This window comes from Miniopterus schreibersii, assembly GCF_964146895.1.
Source record: "Miniopterus schreibersii genome assembly, chromosome: 3".
Lineage (NCBI taxonomy): Eukaryota > Metazoa > Chordata > Mammalia > Chiroptera > Miniopteridae > Miniopterus > Miniopterus schreibersii.
This window is the reverse complement of record NC_138103.1, coordinates 95,574,983-95,592,818: the sequence shown is the minus strand read 5'-3', so window position 1 is coordinate 95,592,818 and position 17,836 is coordinate 95,574,983. Positions and strand designations below refer to the sequence as shown.

The following is a 17,836-nucleotide window of genomic DNA, read 5'->3' as shown; positions in this document are numbered from 1 at the left end:
ATGACTAGTGCTCTGACTAGGTAAGCAAACACATAAATATTTCACTCAACATCAAAGCTACTTAGTTTTGTTTTATCTGTAAAAGACTGAATGCTAGAAAACACATCTTCTTCCTAGGTCTGATGATCCCAAAGTGACTAATTGTCAGTCTGTTCAAAGGACATGAAGCAGGACATTGAATTTTATACTAACCTGTGCTGTATTTGGTCTCTTAAATTCTGGTCACCATCCATATCTATTTTAGCAGCTACATGTTGATTGATATCTTGCTGAGGAACGTCAGTTGAAAATGCTTCAGCTATGACATGAAAATTACTTAATTAGATAATTTGGAAACCAGTCAAAGTTGCAGAGCACTGCTAAAATGTACTGATGCAAGGAAGTCAAATAAGCACGGCCCCACCTTTGGTCCAAAATTACTTGAAATGTTTAATAAGATGTTGAAAGAATGTAGTTTTGGGATCAGATTGACATTTTCCTTTGAAATTGGAGAAAATGTAAAATACAACAATAAAGAGGGACTTGTGGTTTCAGTGGAGAGGGTCATGGGTTAAGAAGAGATGACAATGAGAAATGATGGGTCATCATGAATAACAGACTAGCAAACAATTAGAAAATCACCACCACGATGCAAAAATTAAGAATGAGGCAACAGTGTAGACATAAAGTCAAATATGCACAAAATTATTTGTTAATATTATATTACAACACAATAAAGTAATTTATCTTTCTTTCCAGACTCTATGATCTTTCTCTGTAGAATAAATTTACAGGGATGGACCACAAGAGACAGAAAACAGTAACAGAAACCATCTCAGCAGCTCTGATCGAGTCCTAGTCAGGATTAGTAGCACAAAGCCCAGAACCCTAGTGAATTTAGAATAAGTAGAAAATCATGAAGAGGAGGGAAAAAAGCCTTGAACTGAATAGAAGAAAATTAGAAGTACTCAGTCAATGCAAAAGAACATTGAAGAGTGAATTAATTGTGTTCAAGAAAATGAAGGACCCTCATAGGATATAGCAATCAACTGTTGTCCATCTACATTCATGGCAGAAAAAGAGAAAATGGATTTAGAATACAGAATAGTGCTTCTAGGTTATTTATAAAACTTGAAGATTACTGACATCAGTGATGGGTGATGGAAGGAAATTGTGGGAGCTTTTCTCAGGAGATGCATCAAGCACCATCTCAAGGTCACTTTCTGTATTTGTCAAGGACGTTAGCACACGGATGAACATTCCTCTCTGCCCAGTTCCCCCCAAGCATTGGCCCTTCCCCTTTTCTCTACTTCTGCACTCGCTACCATGGCCACAGCCTGGGTTTTGTGGTCACCTTGAATGGCTCCACCTCCGCCAATCTTAATGATTTATTCTCCTGTTATCTGTCCAGCACTCCCATACGGCTGATGAATCTCTCCAACATCAGCCAGTCCCTAAATATCCTTTCCCCCCTAAATTATCACCATGATCCTGACTTAACTTCATTTTCTAGCAAATCAGAGTTGCATGGTTGAACACTTCAACTTCTCTCCCTCATCTAATAACCTTAATTTCTGTGTCTTTCAGCTTACACTAATATCGGTAGACATCTTTGGGAAAACAACCCTGAAGACAGGGCCTCCAGAGCTTCTGGGTTGGCGAATGCACCCACATGCTGGGAGAAGGGTACCCGCCAAGCTCCACAGGGACTCTTCCAGACCTCGCCCTATGTACCTCTTCATCTGGCTGTTCATCTGTATCCTTTATAATATCCATTATAATAAGCCAGTAATCGTAAGTAAAGTGTTTCCCTGAGTCCTGTGAGCCATTATAGCAATTTATCAAACCCAAGGAGGGGTCATGGAAACCCTCGCATCTGTAGTCAAGTAGGGCAGAAATGTTGGTAACCTGAGGATCCACTACCTGAGACTGACATCTGTAGCTGGGGGCAGTTTTGTGGGACTGAGTCCACACTAACTCTGGAGAAGTAGTGCCAGAAAATAATTAAATTTTAGGATACTGAGTGTCCTAAAGAAATTTAAATTGTAAACAATATTATAAAAAAAGATGACGAAAGAGGTGTCCCACTTACCCATGATGTCATTCATGCGAGCCAGTGAGGAGTTGTCTGAAATATCTAATAACATGGCAAAATCAAACACAGCAGGAGAAAGAGGCACTTCTTTGGCAGTTTTAGTATCAACAGCCAGTGTTAATATTTGTGCTTTCTTTTCCTCCATTTCTCTGAGGCTTCTGATGCAGCCTGTGAGAGCTTCCTCCAGAAGCTCCGCTTGGTTCAATGTCATGGGAAAACCATCGAGGATCCAGCCTTGATCCACAGGTATCTGACTAAATTAAGAGTGAACAAACCATGAACATTTTGGTAGACTTAAGTGCTTTGGAAATAATAATACAATGAATCTTGCCTTTTTTTTCTTTCAAATCCATAACAGTCCCATTCTGTATGAATTTTATTTTTTATAGCTAAATTTAGGTAGGTGAACTCATCACTCATTTGCTTACAATCCTTCTGTGGGTGCCTGCTGCTCTCCAAATCTATTCCAGAGGCCATAACATGGCATTTAAAACTAGCTGGACACAACTTTCTTGCCTATGACATCTTCTCTCTCACAATTTTGAACCATTTGCTTTAAACAAACTTATCTCCTCACTATTATGTGAATATGAATAAGTATTAACTGCATTTTCTATCTTGTGTTTACAGGCAGTTTCTCCTTTGAACCTATTTCTTCATTTATACATAGCAGGATAGCATACCTCCCAGAGTGTTTGTGAGAATGAATTGAAATGAAACATTTTAAGATCCTAGCACAGAGGTTAGCACATGGTGGATACTCACAGTGTTAGCCTGGGGAGTCCTTCCTGCCCTACCCAAGCCAGCATGGAGTCATGACTGTCTGATCTGAACTCCCCTGGCTCTCATTCACTTCACCATACAATTGGTTAATTGTTACATTTCCACTTAGAAAAATTCAAGTGAGCCTTATTTATTTCTGTTAAATCATAAGTTGGGTAAGGACCCTCAGTGCAGCATCCTCTACATAGAGAATGGGTGCTCTAAAAAGTATTTTAGTTTTTTAAATTGGAAAACAATGTGAAGAGAGCACACACCTCAACTTTGCTCTTCTAAACCTCTAAATCATGCAGAACCGAGATTTTGGCTTTTGGATTAAAAGTTATGATCTTATTTCTTTCTCTTTAGAACTATGAAAAGTGGGAAAAGATTGCATTTTTGCTTTTATAACTTGTCATGGTTGGTAAAGGAGGAAGTGAAATATAATTAAGCATGTAAATAACAAAATATAGCTTGATTTTGCTGTATGTTTTCTTCTGTAGATAAGCAGTATTCATTAGACATTGAAAATAAACATATTTCTATATTACTTTTATATATCTCCTTATGATAGAGAATATATTAAATAGATACAAAAATAATACATACTTAATAGCATTTACCATGATGCTAACTAGCAATATGTCAGGAACGCTCTTTCCTTTCTTCAGCAATTTTTCTGATTTTGCACCAAGCTGAGCACGCACAGTGAGCTGTGAAAATAAACAATGGATGGTAGAGTACAGCTAAGTGAAAAGATTCCAAATATTTGGAGAAAAAACATGAAATGGTCATGTTCTCTGGTGAAGATAGCATCGTTTGTGACAAGGTTGGAATCAGCCAAGCATTAAGGAAAATGTGTTTGCAGATTTTGAGGTTCCTCCTCTGTGGATCCCTCCTTTCCAAGATCTTCCTCTTTTTCAGCATCCTAAACTTCATCCCCTAATACATTACATCAGAAAGGAGGCGGCTTTCTGCTTGAGTTCCAGCAACTCGCACCGTGCAGCTGGGGCCATGCAGCTGGGGCGCCTCCGGTATGACCCGCAGAAGCACGGCTCTCGTCCAGGGACACTCTCTTCATTCAGTAGTCACATTCCATACGTTTTCTGCCTGGTGTTTGCTGCTAGCTTACTTGCTCCTTTGCTTTTTTCCATGTGCTGTTGGCCCTCAAATAATAAGCTTTTCATTTTGCTCAGCCTTAGAATGTTATCTGTAGAAGGGCTAGTCTACCAAAGCTACTCTGATATATCGACAGGAACTTCCCTAGTGCCTATTCTTGACTCAGCAACCAGAGTGAGCATTTTGTAAGTTAAATGATATTATATCTCTACTCAAAACCCTGCAAAGACGCCCCCTGCTACTCCAAATGCCCTAACCACTGCCTGTAAGGCCCTGGCTGACCTGACTCCTCTCCCTTCCCCTGCCTCTTTCTAGCTTCACCCGTACGTCTCTCCTGCCTTGGTGCCAAGCACTTTTCTGCCTCACGGTTATCATCCAGCTGTCCTCGCCGCCTGGAACGCTTCTCCAGACCCGGCAGGCTGACTGTCTCAATCTTCTTTCAGTCTGCTCAAATCTCACCTTCTTAAGGAGGCCCGCCCCGTGTGAGGCAGCGGCCTTACCTTGCTCCCGCGGCCTGTGTCCCTGATCCCCCTTACTCTACTCTACTCCATTTTTTCTCTTCTCCTGGCATCATCACCACCTAATAGATCATATAATTTATTTATTTATGTGTGTGTGGTTTATAATCTGTCCTCCTCTAATAAAATGTAAACTCCATAATGTCCAAAAACTGTCTTTTTCATTCAGTGATATATCCCGAATCATTACAACAGTGTGTGAAACAAGGTGTGCCCTTTAAATGGAACCGAATATGGACTTCGGGGGACTTGTACTCAATAAATGTAAATATAAAAATACACTTAGCCTTCCTGATCATTTGTATTTCAAATACATAGAGCAAAAATTATAAGGCCCCCTTTATCACTTTCTCTGAACCCAAATTCCTCCCTATTGGTCACCGTATTTACAGTTTGGTATATATCCTTCCAAAACTTTTTCTCTCTTTAAACAGTTATGAAATCTAAAATATTATAAAACTGCTTTTTCATGATGAAATGCACAATAAAAGTAATCAAATGTAATAAAAATAAAGTAAATGAAATTCCACTTGATCAACTTGGCCATTCTATTTGATGACAAAAAAAAAAACAAACAAAAAAATGCTTCCATACACAGTAAAGCAATACTATATACAGAAGTATTAGTTTCCATTAAAATAGTGAGTGAATTGTTGTACACATTTTTTTCAGAGATTAATAAAATATTCTGTAGAGTCACCAGTAACGCTAAGAATTAACTCTGGGAAAATTCTCCAAAGGTAAAAAGAGTCTGAAAGAAAATGAAAGTCATAAATTAAGTGGTAAAGAAAAACACATAAATAGAAATTTGGCATAAGTCTAAAATAAAAAATGTGTTTTTACTTTCTTACTTGGCAAAACTGAACATCAATTTCCACTGCTTTAGAGATAAAGAATATAAAGACTATCAAGTAAACTCAGATTTAGCTAATATTTTACCATTGGATTTACTTTAAACCAAAGAGGAGAAAACTGCCATTTCATGCCACTTGAAGACACATCAAAGAGCAGGGGATTGTGACCGGTTTAGATACACTCGTAGCCAAAGTGAGATTGTAATACTTACTTTAGAGAAACTATCACATGATTTGGCTTCTTGAGCTTTCATTGTTTTACTGGTATCCAAACCTGGCAACAGGAAAAGCGGTAAGAACAAACTCTGGTATTTACAACGAACAACAGGTGATCGGCTGACCGTCTGTGGTTTTGGACAGGTGGCTCATTGGCTCTAGCTATGCCTGATACTCAGAGGAAGGACATAACAGAATTGCCACGGCATGGCTCTGACCCCCATTTCACAACATTAAGATCCCGGCCACTCTGCGGCTTACTCTTTCCCGCCCCCTCCCCTCGGTATGGCTCACTCATGACAACATCATGAGAAATACCTTGATACTGTTGGGGTTTTCTTTTCAGAAAATAACTCAAGTTTCTCAAGACATGTTAGAAGGTTAATTCCTTACATTTGTATTTTCCTGGATTATCTAGTTATAAGTAACAAGTCTAAAAGTAGAAAACGCTAGAAGACAGAGGGGTTTTTGGTTAAATTCAATGGGAAAATATGAAGTTTTCAGAGTATGTTTATAGTTACTATACTTTTGTGATAAAATAGGTTATACAGTACTTAGATTAAAAATCATTGAAAATATCTGGAAGAAACACATAACTAGAATAAGGGACAGATTATCTCCTTTCGAAAGGTGGAAAATTCAAATGCATAATCCATGGACACAGACAATAGTCTGGGGAAGGCCTGGGGTGGAGGTGGGTGAGAAGTAGAGGGGACCAATGGGGGAAAAAGGGGAACATCTGTAATACTTTCAACAATAAAGATAAATTTAAAAATAAAATAAAATAAAATTCAATCACAAAAAAACCCCAACAAAACAAGGTGGAAAACTCGACTGTTTTAGGGGAGTTGCATGCTCAGAGGGAACCTATACATTGCCCAACGGTGACGGTGACAGTGACGATGGCACAGGAGGATCTGAGCTTTATTCTAGAATATAAAGAAACTACTGAATATGGCAGAGCCTTCAGTAGCACAAATTGAAGAAAGTACATTTAAGACTTAAAGTTGTTTTCTATCAATGGTTCTACAAAGGATCCCAAGGACTGAAACCCAGATCTCCAGGGTGGTAACTTTTCATTCGGTTTGGGAAGTTTCATTCTATTTGCCTTGCCCAAGGTTAGGAATAAGCTGAGCATTACCTAAGAAACCACTGTCAGGTGGGTTGAAGAGACCACGCCCTGCAGCCTCCCTCAACACCATGAACAAAGCAGTCGCATGCAGAGAGCCCCAATAGTACTCACGCACCCAGACCTGCATTTATGAATGAAACAATGAAGTCCTGTCTCCCTGCAAAGCCAGCAAGAAGGAAGATGGTATATCCTGGTGGTCTTTATAAACACAACAAAAATGAGCAACTACTTGAGTGTGAAAAGATTCCTTGCCATTTTTATCTCTTATCCCCAGTTGTAGACAAAGGTTAGGGACTTCTGTGTTTCTCTTGTTGTGTCACATGACCATGTAGACGACTTTGTGAAACTCCCCTGTCTCTCCTTTCTATCCCTGAAAGCATGTTTGTGCTCATGTACATGTGCTCTGACAGTTTGTCTGTCCCTCCAATGTAAATCATGGATGACTTGTTTTGATCTCTTACTTACTAAGTATTGTTTTATTGTCTGTTTCCGGTAAGGCTTCCTCTGAAACTACATCAGCTGAAGTTTCATTTTGCAGATCCTTCGGGGAGAAAACACACACGTGGACAGATTTTAATATTGTCATTTTCGTAGCATTCTTAATTTTATTTCCATAAGTAAGGTTTCAAAAAAAAATACTATTTTATCTAAAACATAAATGATATTAAGAGGGACTGAATAATTCCCAGGAAGAAACAAATTTTGGTGATAACTGTACTTGTGGAAACACACAGTAAAGTGGGTGGAAACTGTCTTTCAGTTGGCCTTCAGTTACTATGTAAAATACAGCAACTGCCATTTTGAAAACATAATGGAAGCTGAGAAACAGGCAGAGTTTATGGAAAACCGTATTAGAAGGAACAATCCTAGAGGTGTCAGTCATAGCTAGCCGTAAGGGAATAGAGAAAAGATACGTGTGTCATCTGGCACCCTGCAGATTAGAATATGAAGGGTACCAAGCATGGAAGGCAAAGCAGCCCCATTGAGGACAACTTCCAGTTATTTTCAGAATTCATGGTTAGATGATACTTATTTTGCAACTCATGCAAATGATATGGTTTAAATTCTCTGCTAATTTATTCAGCTGCAGAGACAGCACAAAGCAGGGTAAAGAGTACTGGATTTAGAACCTGGGATCCCAATCACAGCCTGTTGGCCCACAAACCTAAGATATTTACTCTTGGGACCGCTACAGAAAAGTTCACCAATCTGTGGTCTACGAGATCTCTTCGATTCCACCTAGCTTCAAATCTCATACACGAGGTGCAAGAAAAATAACTAAAATCACGCTTGCCTGGCTTTCGGTCCTATGCGGGTCCGGTAGGGACTTTTCTTCGGCTTCATTCTGAATTTCAGGGGCCTTACTGACTGTTTCATTGTCATGAAATGCCTGGATAGCTTCTTGGAGAAGAGTATCGATAGAAAGTACCCGGACAGGAAAGTCTAAAGTGCAAAGGGCAGCTTTACTGACAGCTTTTCATTTAGGAAACGGACATCATTGTCTCTCTATGCTGCTTTCACCCTCTCACACCCTCTTTAGGGCCCCCTAGAACTGTTTTCTGGATCAATCTGCTTTTTTATTATTGTTAATTGTTAAAATTCACAGAACATAAAATTAATCATTTTAACCATTCTACAAGACACACTTCAAAGGTATTTAGGTTATTCACCATAATGCGCAGCCTTCGCCACTATCTTGTTCCAGAAAATTTGTATCAATCCAAAAGGAAACCCTGTACCCACTAAGCAGTCCCTTCCTGTCATGGTATCCCTGGCTCTGGCAACAACGAATTTCTTTTCTGTCTCTGGATCTGCCAATTCTGGATATTTCGTATCAGTAGCATCATACAATATGTGGCCTTTTGTGTCTCACTTCCTTCACTTAGTATCATGTTTTCAAGGTTCATTCGTGTTGTAGCATGTATCAGCACTTCACTCTTTTTATGGGGTAAATAATATTCCATTGTATGGATGTACCATATTTGCTATCCATTCCTCAAGTGATGGACATTTGAATAAATTCCAATTTCTGTCTATTAAGAGTGCTGCTCTGAGTATTCCTATGAAAGGTTGTTCTTTTCTTTTAGGAACACCTGTTTTTAACCCTTTTGGGTATATAACCGGCAGTGGAATTGCTGGGGTCCTATGGTAATTCTTTGTTTAACTTATTGAGAAAGCACCAAACTGCTTTCCATGGCTGTACCATGTTACATTCCCACCAGCAACATATTCCAATGTCTGTACACCCTCCCCTACACCTGTTATTTTCCATTAAAAAAAACTTCATCTATTCTAGTGGATATGAGGTGGTGTCTCATTGTAATTTTGTCAAGTTGCTTTTTAAGGAGGTCTTTTAAATGTCTCAAAATGACCTACCCTTCTCTGCCTTGAAATGGTACAAGATAGATACTGCAAATTTTGAACTTTCCAGTGAAAAGCATAATGATATCTTATCAATGAATAAAAACTAATTGAAAGAATGGAAACCTGTGATTTTGCTTCTAACTGAAAGAGCTTCTACAGAAGAAGTCAAAAGCCTATTCAAGCAAGAGTGAGAACTCAAAGAATATAAAGAATTAAAATATTTACAATTTTAAGTGGGTTTCTATTGCATTTGTGACAAATTATTAACATCTTATTTCATCTATTGGCAAAGTAAGTAAAATCTCTGAGGAAAAGTTTAAGGCTTGTTATTTCTATGTATTCTATGCATCATCATCATATAGCATTTCCATAGAACCAGGCTTGCCTGGGACAGTCACAGTTTGTGACTCTATATTCCTAAGTGTCTGCCTTGGAAATAAATTATTTGATCATTCTATTATAAAATCCTTGATGATAGATTTCCCTACTATATTTGCAGACCTTCATGTATGTTTTCTACAGACATAGCCATTTGCAGCTACAGTCAATGTTAATAGAATCCAATAAATACAAATATAAAAAGAAAGAAATTCTACCTTTCTGTAGAGACTCTAGAGCAGTAGTTTTTCCACTAAATGTTTTCCCCAATAAGCAGCCTTTAATAGCAAAGGAAGGTAATTCAGGTACTTTTGATTCAACTTGAGGGGGAAGAGATTTTTCAATTAGTCTGTGAGTCACATGGCCCAATATGCGATTGTTAGGGGGCGGTAAATTTTCAACCATTTCTTCTGGTAAGGCCCACTCCCCAACCATGTTCTGTGAAAATAGCAATAAAACAAACAAAACAAAAATACTCTTGAAAGTGGAATTTAAGCATATAAGAAATTTGAATATTGAAGGTAAATCCAAATTATAGCAAACAAAAGCTAATCAATACTTTAGATAATTGTATTACATAAATGAGTAATAACATGTATACTTTCATATTAGAGAGCAAAAACATGAACTCCCCACATAAAAGTAAAAAACCAACTCTAAAATCCATAACAGTTTATAAAAGTAGGCATATTGAGTTAACCAAGATAAATTATACCCCAGGTTGAGCATTAAGATACTTAAATTGATACTATCATCAGTAAGCAGATAAAAGACAGTAATAGTTTATCTGCTATCTTATGCAATTACTAAGCTATTTTAAAGTAAGAAAGATAAAAGAAAACTTTCATGCCCAATATGGTATCTATATTTAACTCCTAAGTCTGTGTTTAAACTACCAATTTTTTTCAGGTTTCTTGTTGAAATGATAAATTAGAGGGGAAGAAAAATAAACTACAGACCACATTCTCTGAGCTCTGTGTAATAAAACTAGAAATTGATTTTTAAAAGATATGAAAAATATAAATACTTAAAAACTAAAAGCATTCTTTTTGAATAATTCTTGATGAAAAAAGAAGCTAAAAGTATAAATGTCCAAAAAGAACATTAAAACAATAAATTTATTAAAGATATGGGATGGGATCAAATTGTATTTAGAGGAAAATTCACAGTTCCTTAGCATAAAATGCCTTGACTTAAAATTTAAAAAGAAGGAAAATAAATAAACTAAGCATTAAAATAGGAAAAATAATTTTAAAATAAATTTTAAAAAATAAAAAGGGACTCATAAAAATAGAAATTGATAAATTAAAGAGCAAATTATTAAGATACCTTTTATTGATATATTTCTAGAATTTGTCCATGTTAATCCTGATAATGAAATTGTTACTAGTTCTGAACAAAGGTGAAGAATAGCAAGTTTCAACTTTGTAACATGATAGGAAGAAAGTAACAGATTTTAAGGAGACAAAAATCTTTAAGAAAATATTATGTACAACTCTACGATAATAAATTTGAATTTATTACTATATGGTAAAATGATATTTTAGGAAAGTAAAAATGATTAAAATTAATTTAAGTGGAACATTTGAAAGATGAAAGCCGTAAATGAAATGAATAAGTTGTCAAAGAATTACATCTAGAGGAAACTTAAAGACCATTATGAAAAATTTGCATTCCTTAATTAAACAGAAATGTAAATGTTGTTTAATCTTCCAGAAAATGGAAGAAAATAGAAAGCTTTCCAGTCCATCGGGCAAAACTAGCATAACCCCGACACCAAAAAGGTATCAAAAATAATTGACAAAAAAAGCATCCAAAAAGAAAACTGCAAGCCAACCTCACTTGGAAATATTTTGCAAGAATCATGCCTACAATATTAACAAAATCAGCATTATATTAAGAGACAATAAAGACACTAATTGACATTTATTACACACTATGTGCCATGTACTGTTGTTTTCATGAATTAGCTCACACGATCCTCACACAACTCTTACAGAAGCATTACTGTCTTTCCAACGCTGCAGAAGAAACACCTGAGTATTACAGAAGCTAAATTTCTTGTCTGCATTCACAACAAACAGTAATGGCAGGGCCCAGCCTGAAACCCAGGCAGGCAGATCCCAGAACATATGCTCTCTGCCTCTCTACTGCCTTGAAGTTGTCTCACGATGACTAAATCTGAGTTATTTCATGAACACGGGGAAAGAGAAGCATTAGAAAACCTATTACTGTATCACATTAATGGGCTAAATTTTTTAAAAAGCGTATGATCATTTCAACCAAGAAGCATCTGATAAAAGTCTGATGAGAAAAAATATATATAAAATTAAAACAAAACAAAGCAGACCCCTTAATATGCAATGAATTGAAGATGACTTTCCCACTGCTCTCAGGACCGACATGTAGTGGTGAACAAAAATGAACGATACATTGTTCCCTTAAGTGCAGGAATGAAAAAAAGAGGCTCATCATTAGCACTGATAGTCACATTAATCTGGAAGTTCTGAACAATGCAAATAAGAAAACAGAAGACGCTGCAATGTCTGCAGAGAAGCGGAGGCTGCTGTGGAGTTGCTGGCGTCGGGGGGCTGCTGCGACCTGAAATGCTGCTCCTCAGAGGCGGCTGTGTGACGGCTTCTCCCCAGGCCTGCTCTGTGGGTTCTGATCAGCCCCCCTGCAAGTTTACCCTTCAGCCTGCTTCTAAAACCTGCCTCCTGACTCACTGAACTACCCAACATAGTCTGAGTAATTTTCTGCCTGCTTACTCAGCACGACTCAACCTATTGGCTGGCGATAAAAAGCTATTTGAAAAATTGAAACTGACAAGAAGTATATAAAGAGCCTATATATAGAAAGCCTCAAAGCTCTACTGAGTATTAGAAAAACGACTTGCATAAAGAGTAAGTTAAAAAGCTTCAGAATTATAAACCATTTAATTCTTCCCCAAAGTGATCTGATTGACTGTAATGACAACAAAAGTGCTAGTGTCATTTTTGTTCCCCTAAAGGGCGAGATGAAAAATGTTTACAAAATTAAAGCAGAGGAAAAAACATAATGAATAAAAATATTCATTTAAAAACTTAGAAAAGTAATAAGGGAACGTTGCCTTGCCAGATTTTAAAGCACTCTAGAATAATGCACAAAATGAGCTGCAGAAACAGAATATCCACGGCACAAAAACACAAATTCTAGAAACACAGCTCAGTATATGTAAGAACTTAGCACCTAATCAAGTTTATATTTCACATTAGCAGAGAATGGTCATCTTATAAGTGGTATTGGAATAACTGGCCATATTTTTTTAAAGTTAGATTTCCTTACAATTGTCATAAAAATAGATTCCAGGAGAATGAAAGATATAACCAAGAAATCATGAAGGCACCAAAATCTGGATGAATATTTATGTGTTCTAGGATGGTCTTTTAAAGCATGAAAACCACACAGCAAAAGGCTGATAAATTTGATTATATATAATAAAATGGTCAATGGGTTTTTGAAGAAATGTTCAAATTCATAGTAATAAAGATATCCAAATAAAACAATGATGCATCATAATAAACAAAACAATTTTGCCTAACACAGAAAGAAAGATTAGTCTTACTTTTCATTCAATACTGGTGGAAGAGTAAATTAGTACATTGCTTTATTGTAATTTTTAAAGTGCCTAAAATTGCTATAATATCACTGTCATAATGATAAAAATAATTAAGATATACAAAACAGATAAGACAGCATTTAACTTATATTCAAATTGCTGATTGAAAAATTAGGTAAGATGGTATTTTTCTGAAGTCACATGAAGAGCTTCAAAAATTACCTTCAATGCATGTAAAACAAATTTAGTAACATGGTTAGGTGACAGTTTCATTATATAGATATTTCATCCACAATCTACCAGAAACAAAGAGTAGAAATACATGTCATTTCTGCTATATTTTAAAATTATTTGTAATCAGTACATATAATCTATTTATCAAGCTATTCAAATTTCAGAAAACCCTGTCGTATTGTTTCGGTAGTGCATAAAATTCTGAATTCCAAGACGTATCAGCTTATCAGATTTTATTAAAATCATGTAGGTATTCCCCAGATCTTATGAAGGATGGTCAGTAATATTAGCACTTCCTCTACTTCACTTGCCCCCAATGATCTTAACTTAGTCTTCTTATTCCAAATAATTGGGGTAGCAGGAGCAATGCCCATTGGAGGTAAAAAATGAGTCTCCCAACAATATATGCTCTCATGAAAACCAAAGAGGGAACAAAAAGAAAGGGCAGAGTACATTACATTTCTTTAAGAAACACCAGGTAACTTCTGCCAGTCTGAATTGCCTGTACAGCTATAAGGCAGATTTTTTTTAAGGAGAAGGGTATATATCTTTGTATTGACCATATGTCAAGACACACATATATATTTATATTAATATATATTATATATGACATAGCACATATAAATATATATAAATGTATACATATAAATATATATACAAATATTTATAGTATATATATATGATATGCCATTTATAAATACATGCCTATGTTCTCGCATTTTCTTTTATCGGTATTCTTTTCATCTCCATCCAGTATCTGATAAAATATGCTTGCTCAGAATATAAATTGTCAAATTTGATAAAGGCTATATTATAGATGGGTCGTCTGGTCTGGTGCCAGAATTTCTGATGTGACCACACAAGAGATAAGGAAACACTTTTGAAGCAAATAAACCAACAGAAAGAGAAAAAGAGTATTCATAGTAACTTTTTTTTTTTAAATAGGTGGAATGTATTAGTATATAATTATATTTGACTGTTACTTCTATACAAACTATCCTTTATTTGTAAAATTTTGTTTTAGTTTAATGCCTTTGGTTTTTCTAAAAGCCCTGTGCTTAACAATGATATGCATTGTTCAAAATTAACTAAATACTGAAAATATCTGCATAGTTATTGATTGCATTATGATTGGTTACTTGCTTCTGCTTTCATTTATTAGAATCGTCTATAGTTCTAATTAGACAAGTGATTATTTTATGTAATGCGACCAATCAGAAACTAACCAAATGAAACAACAGAAACCAGAGAAATTATGTTCTTATAAAATTCGCTTCAAGGACAAGTTTATGTGGAAAGTTTCCAATGTCTAATGATTTTGTGTCCTGCAGTGATTTAATTAATTCTAAATGAAACAGTCTAGGACTTAAATCAGATGATCTGTGTTCTGCTACTTACTTGCATTGTACTCTGGATAATTCCCTCATCTTTGCAGGATAATAATATCTATCTCTTGGGGTTGTAGTAAAGATTGAATTAAATGCTTGTCTGTGTAGCCTATGTGACTGCTGACTTTAAATGCTTAATTAAGAAGTTCTTGGGCTGCTGCTGAAGGCACACAATAGTGGCACACAGGAGGCGTGACCGCAGCCACAATTCTGTCTCGTAGGAGAACCACCTGGATCAGAAAGGCATGCCTCCTCACAAGGCTGTAAGGCCCCTTCCCCTACTGAACTAGCTGTAGAATGTGGCTGAACACAATGGGACAGAATGTTGACCATAAAGAGAACTGAACGCCTGGGTTAGGAAAAGAACTGAGACCTGATCTGTGGAGATCAGCAGATCAAGGATCTGGTGAGACACATGTTTCAGAACCACCTTAAAAATACAGTTGAAGACCAAGAATAAAGGGTAAGAATAAGGGGTAAGTCGAGGTGAACATCTCAGGTTGGAACAAGAACGTGATGAGTGAAAAGGAGGTCAGAAGAATAGGAAAAAGAGGTAAATCCATACCAGAATGAAGATTACTAGTTTAACTTCAATGAGCTAAAGAGATTTTCTAGTTTATTAAAGAAGAACCAGAATTTTTTATTCAAATCCTATTCTACATAATTATAAAATTATCCCAGAGAAAAATTATATAAAGTATATAATTTTCACTTCTTCATGTGTTGTTATGAATAGACATCTAACTATTAGTTTCAGGACTCTGATGCCTAGAGTGCTCAACACCAGGTAGGTATCACCTGGTATAAACTATTGCTTTAATAAGACATTTTGTGTGTGCAGATGTGCTTCTTGGTATCAGCACTAATTAATGTCCACTGACATGCATATATGATGAATAATTAAGATCTCTTTATTTTTATTGTGCTTGTAAAAATATCATCAGTATGTATTTTTGAGAAGGTATAAGTGCAAGACTCAAGATCTACCAATAACTCTTGTCTACCTACACACAGAGATCAAGATGTTACAACAGAGTAAACAAGCCTCTGCCCTTGGTTAAAAGTCACAACTTCTTTACTATACTATTTTTATTAACTGACCTACATTGACCTTTTCAGAAACTGAATTCTGAACTCCCGGGACCACAGTACTACCCAATTCTTCCTGCTTTCACAGATTACATGGACCTAACAATCTACTTTCCAGCCTGGATCCAATATACTCACATGGTTCTCTATATTATGTTGTAGGTAACTCAAGGTTACCTACACTTTTGATTCTGGTTACTTCCAGTCTTTCATATCCTTTTGTTTCCTATAACCTGATAAGTCATTGTTCTTGGTCCCCTTGTTATTAACCATTGCTAAAAGTATCATGAGCATTTACAGAGCACCTGCTTGAGAACATATGTTTGAATGTGCACACTTCAAGGGCACACCTAAGATCTTCCATGGGATCAGTTCACTAGATTCCCTCCTTGATTACATTTGCCCCAGTGGTTGGATGCTGCTGCTGGTGGAGCTGCATGGTTTTCTCAACATGTTTTGTTTACTTCTCTGAACATGATCACCCCTGGAGCATGAGTACCTCATTCTCATTTAATGTCCCTTCTAAAGATCCAAGTTGGGAATAGAGCTTCCCCATCTATCCTTTTAAAGAGAGAGGAGATATAGTTCACTTTGGTGAACCTATGTTAACCAAATCTGGGCCTTGGGAAACCTTCAGTAATCATGTGAGTTCCAGTAGCACAATATTCAACAAATAAACATCGGGTGATGCCAATGATATTTAATAGTGACGTTTGAATGTGGCTTTTGTAGAGTGGTGATACTGGTCTGAAAGCACACACAGCCCTGTGTTTGTCTTCATCAATGACTAGGCTTTACCAACATCTACATGGCCTGAAGTACCCCAGATATTCTCAGTCTGGCAGGCTCTAAGTGTCTTACAATTCAATTACTGATGCATTCAGAAACCCAGTACAATGTCTTTTTCCCTAAGAGAAAGAACTCCTTAGATGTTACAACACTTACACTGTATTTGACACCTGCTAGTTTCCTTGAAATGCCACCTTTTTACCTATAGAGAATAAAACCCAATAACAGACAGGTTATCTCAATACAGTGGCCAAAAACTTAGGGCGGAAGCTTCTAATAAACTGACTTCAAGAAACACTACGTGTAGTAGCTCCACAAAATGAGGCTATGTCCCTTTTAGAGTACAGCGGCTGATACAGCACAGCTCCACTCTGCCAAGGCATTCAAGCTGCGTTAATTCTGCACCTACCATGGCTGGTTTTCCTTGCACACTACTCCGGAGAAAGCGAGGAAAAGAAGACAGTCTGCGATATCTGAAATACAACTAAGGCTTGTAGCTGCAGCCTCAGGGGTTGTTGTAGCCATTACCAATCCTCAAATTCCAAAGGACATTATATTTATGTTCATCACGATGGACTTTTCTTTAGCTACTCAGGGCTTCCTTCCAGGTCAACCACTTCACCAAATATCTCCATTTTTATTGTTCTGAACCCCTGTAAGCACTTCTCGACCTGCCCAGCCTCTCCTGAAGCATAATTACCCCTGGTACTGCATCTTCTAAGACAATGGCTTTCAAACATTTTCACATGGGCCCTCCATCAGAAATACATTTTACATTGTTACCAGTTTTTGTGGACAAGTATATGTAAAACAGAAAAAAATGTTTTATGAAATACCTGTCTTTACTTACTGGTAAAGTGCTTTATTTTGTATTGTATAACATTGCATCCTATTGTTTATGTTGTGTTTCCATTTAAAAAAAAATAATGATTATGACCTATAAATTAATTTCATGATCTAGTCTCAATCCACTGTTTGATAAACAAAAAAATAAAGGATGTTTCACTGGACAAGATACCAGGAACCCTCAGTTCTGACTTCATATGTCTAAGTACCACCTTGGATTTATCTCTTAGATGTCTACAAATAGGAAGAGTAAACTCTTAATTTTATACTAACACTAACTCAAACCAGAGAGTTACTGAGTAGAAACTTATCAAGGTATATATTTAAAATAATAACATAATTCTAGGAGCAATTTCTCATAATTGGTAATAATTTAAAGATCCAGTTTACTCACCATTTTAGATCTTGTGTAATTGCTTTTAGATCTTAGTTATGGGTTCCTTACTTATATAGTACCTTCAAAAATAATTTTTTGTAC

At 36.5% G+C, this 17,836-nt stretch overlaps 1 protein-coding gene across 1 annotated transcript in view; it reads right to left on the bottom strand.

Annotated features, from left to right (window-relative positions):
- SPEF2 (sperm flagellar 2) overlaps positions 1–17,836 on the bottom strand; it is a 127,427-nt gene that overhangs the window by 64,212 nt on the left and 45,379 nt on the right. The window contains exons 11-18 of the mRNA XM_081131169.1: positions 9,633–9,852; positions 7,967–8,115; positions 7,138–7,213; positions 6,788–6,829; positions 5,537–5,598; positions 3,443–3,546; positions 2,072–2,328; positions 193–298 (exon numbers count right to left, since the gene is read on the bottom strand). Of these exons, the coding sequence (XP_080987295.1) occupies positions 193–298; positions 2,072–2,328; positions 3,443–3,546; positions 5,537–5,598; positions 6,788–6,829; positions 7,138–7,213; positions 7,967–8,115; positions 9,633–9,852 (1,016 nt within the window). The remainder of the gene's footprint in view (positions 1–192; positions 299–2,071; positions 2,329–3,442; positions 3,547–5,536; positions 5,599–6,787; positions 6,830–7,137; positions 7,214–7,966; positions 8,116–9,632; positions 9,853–17,836) is intronic.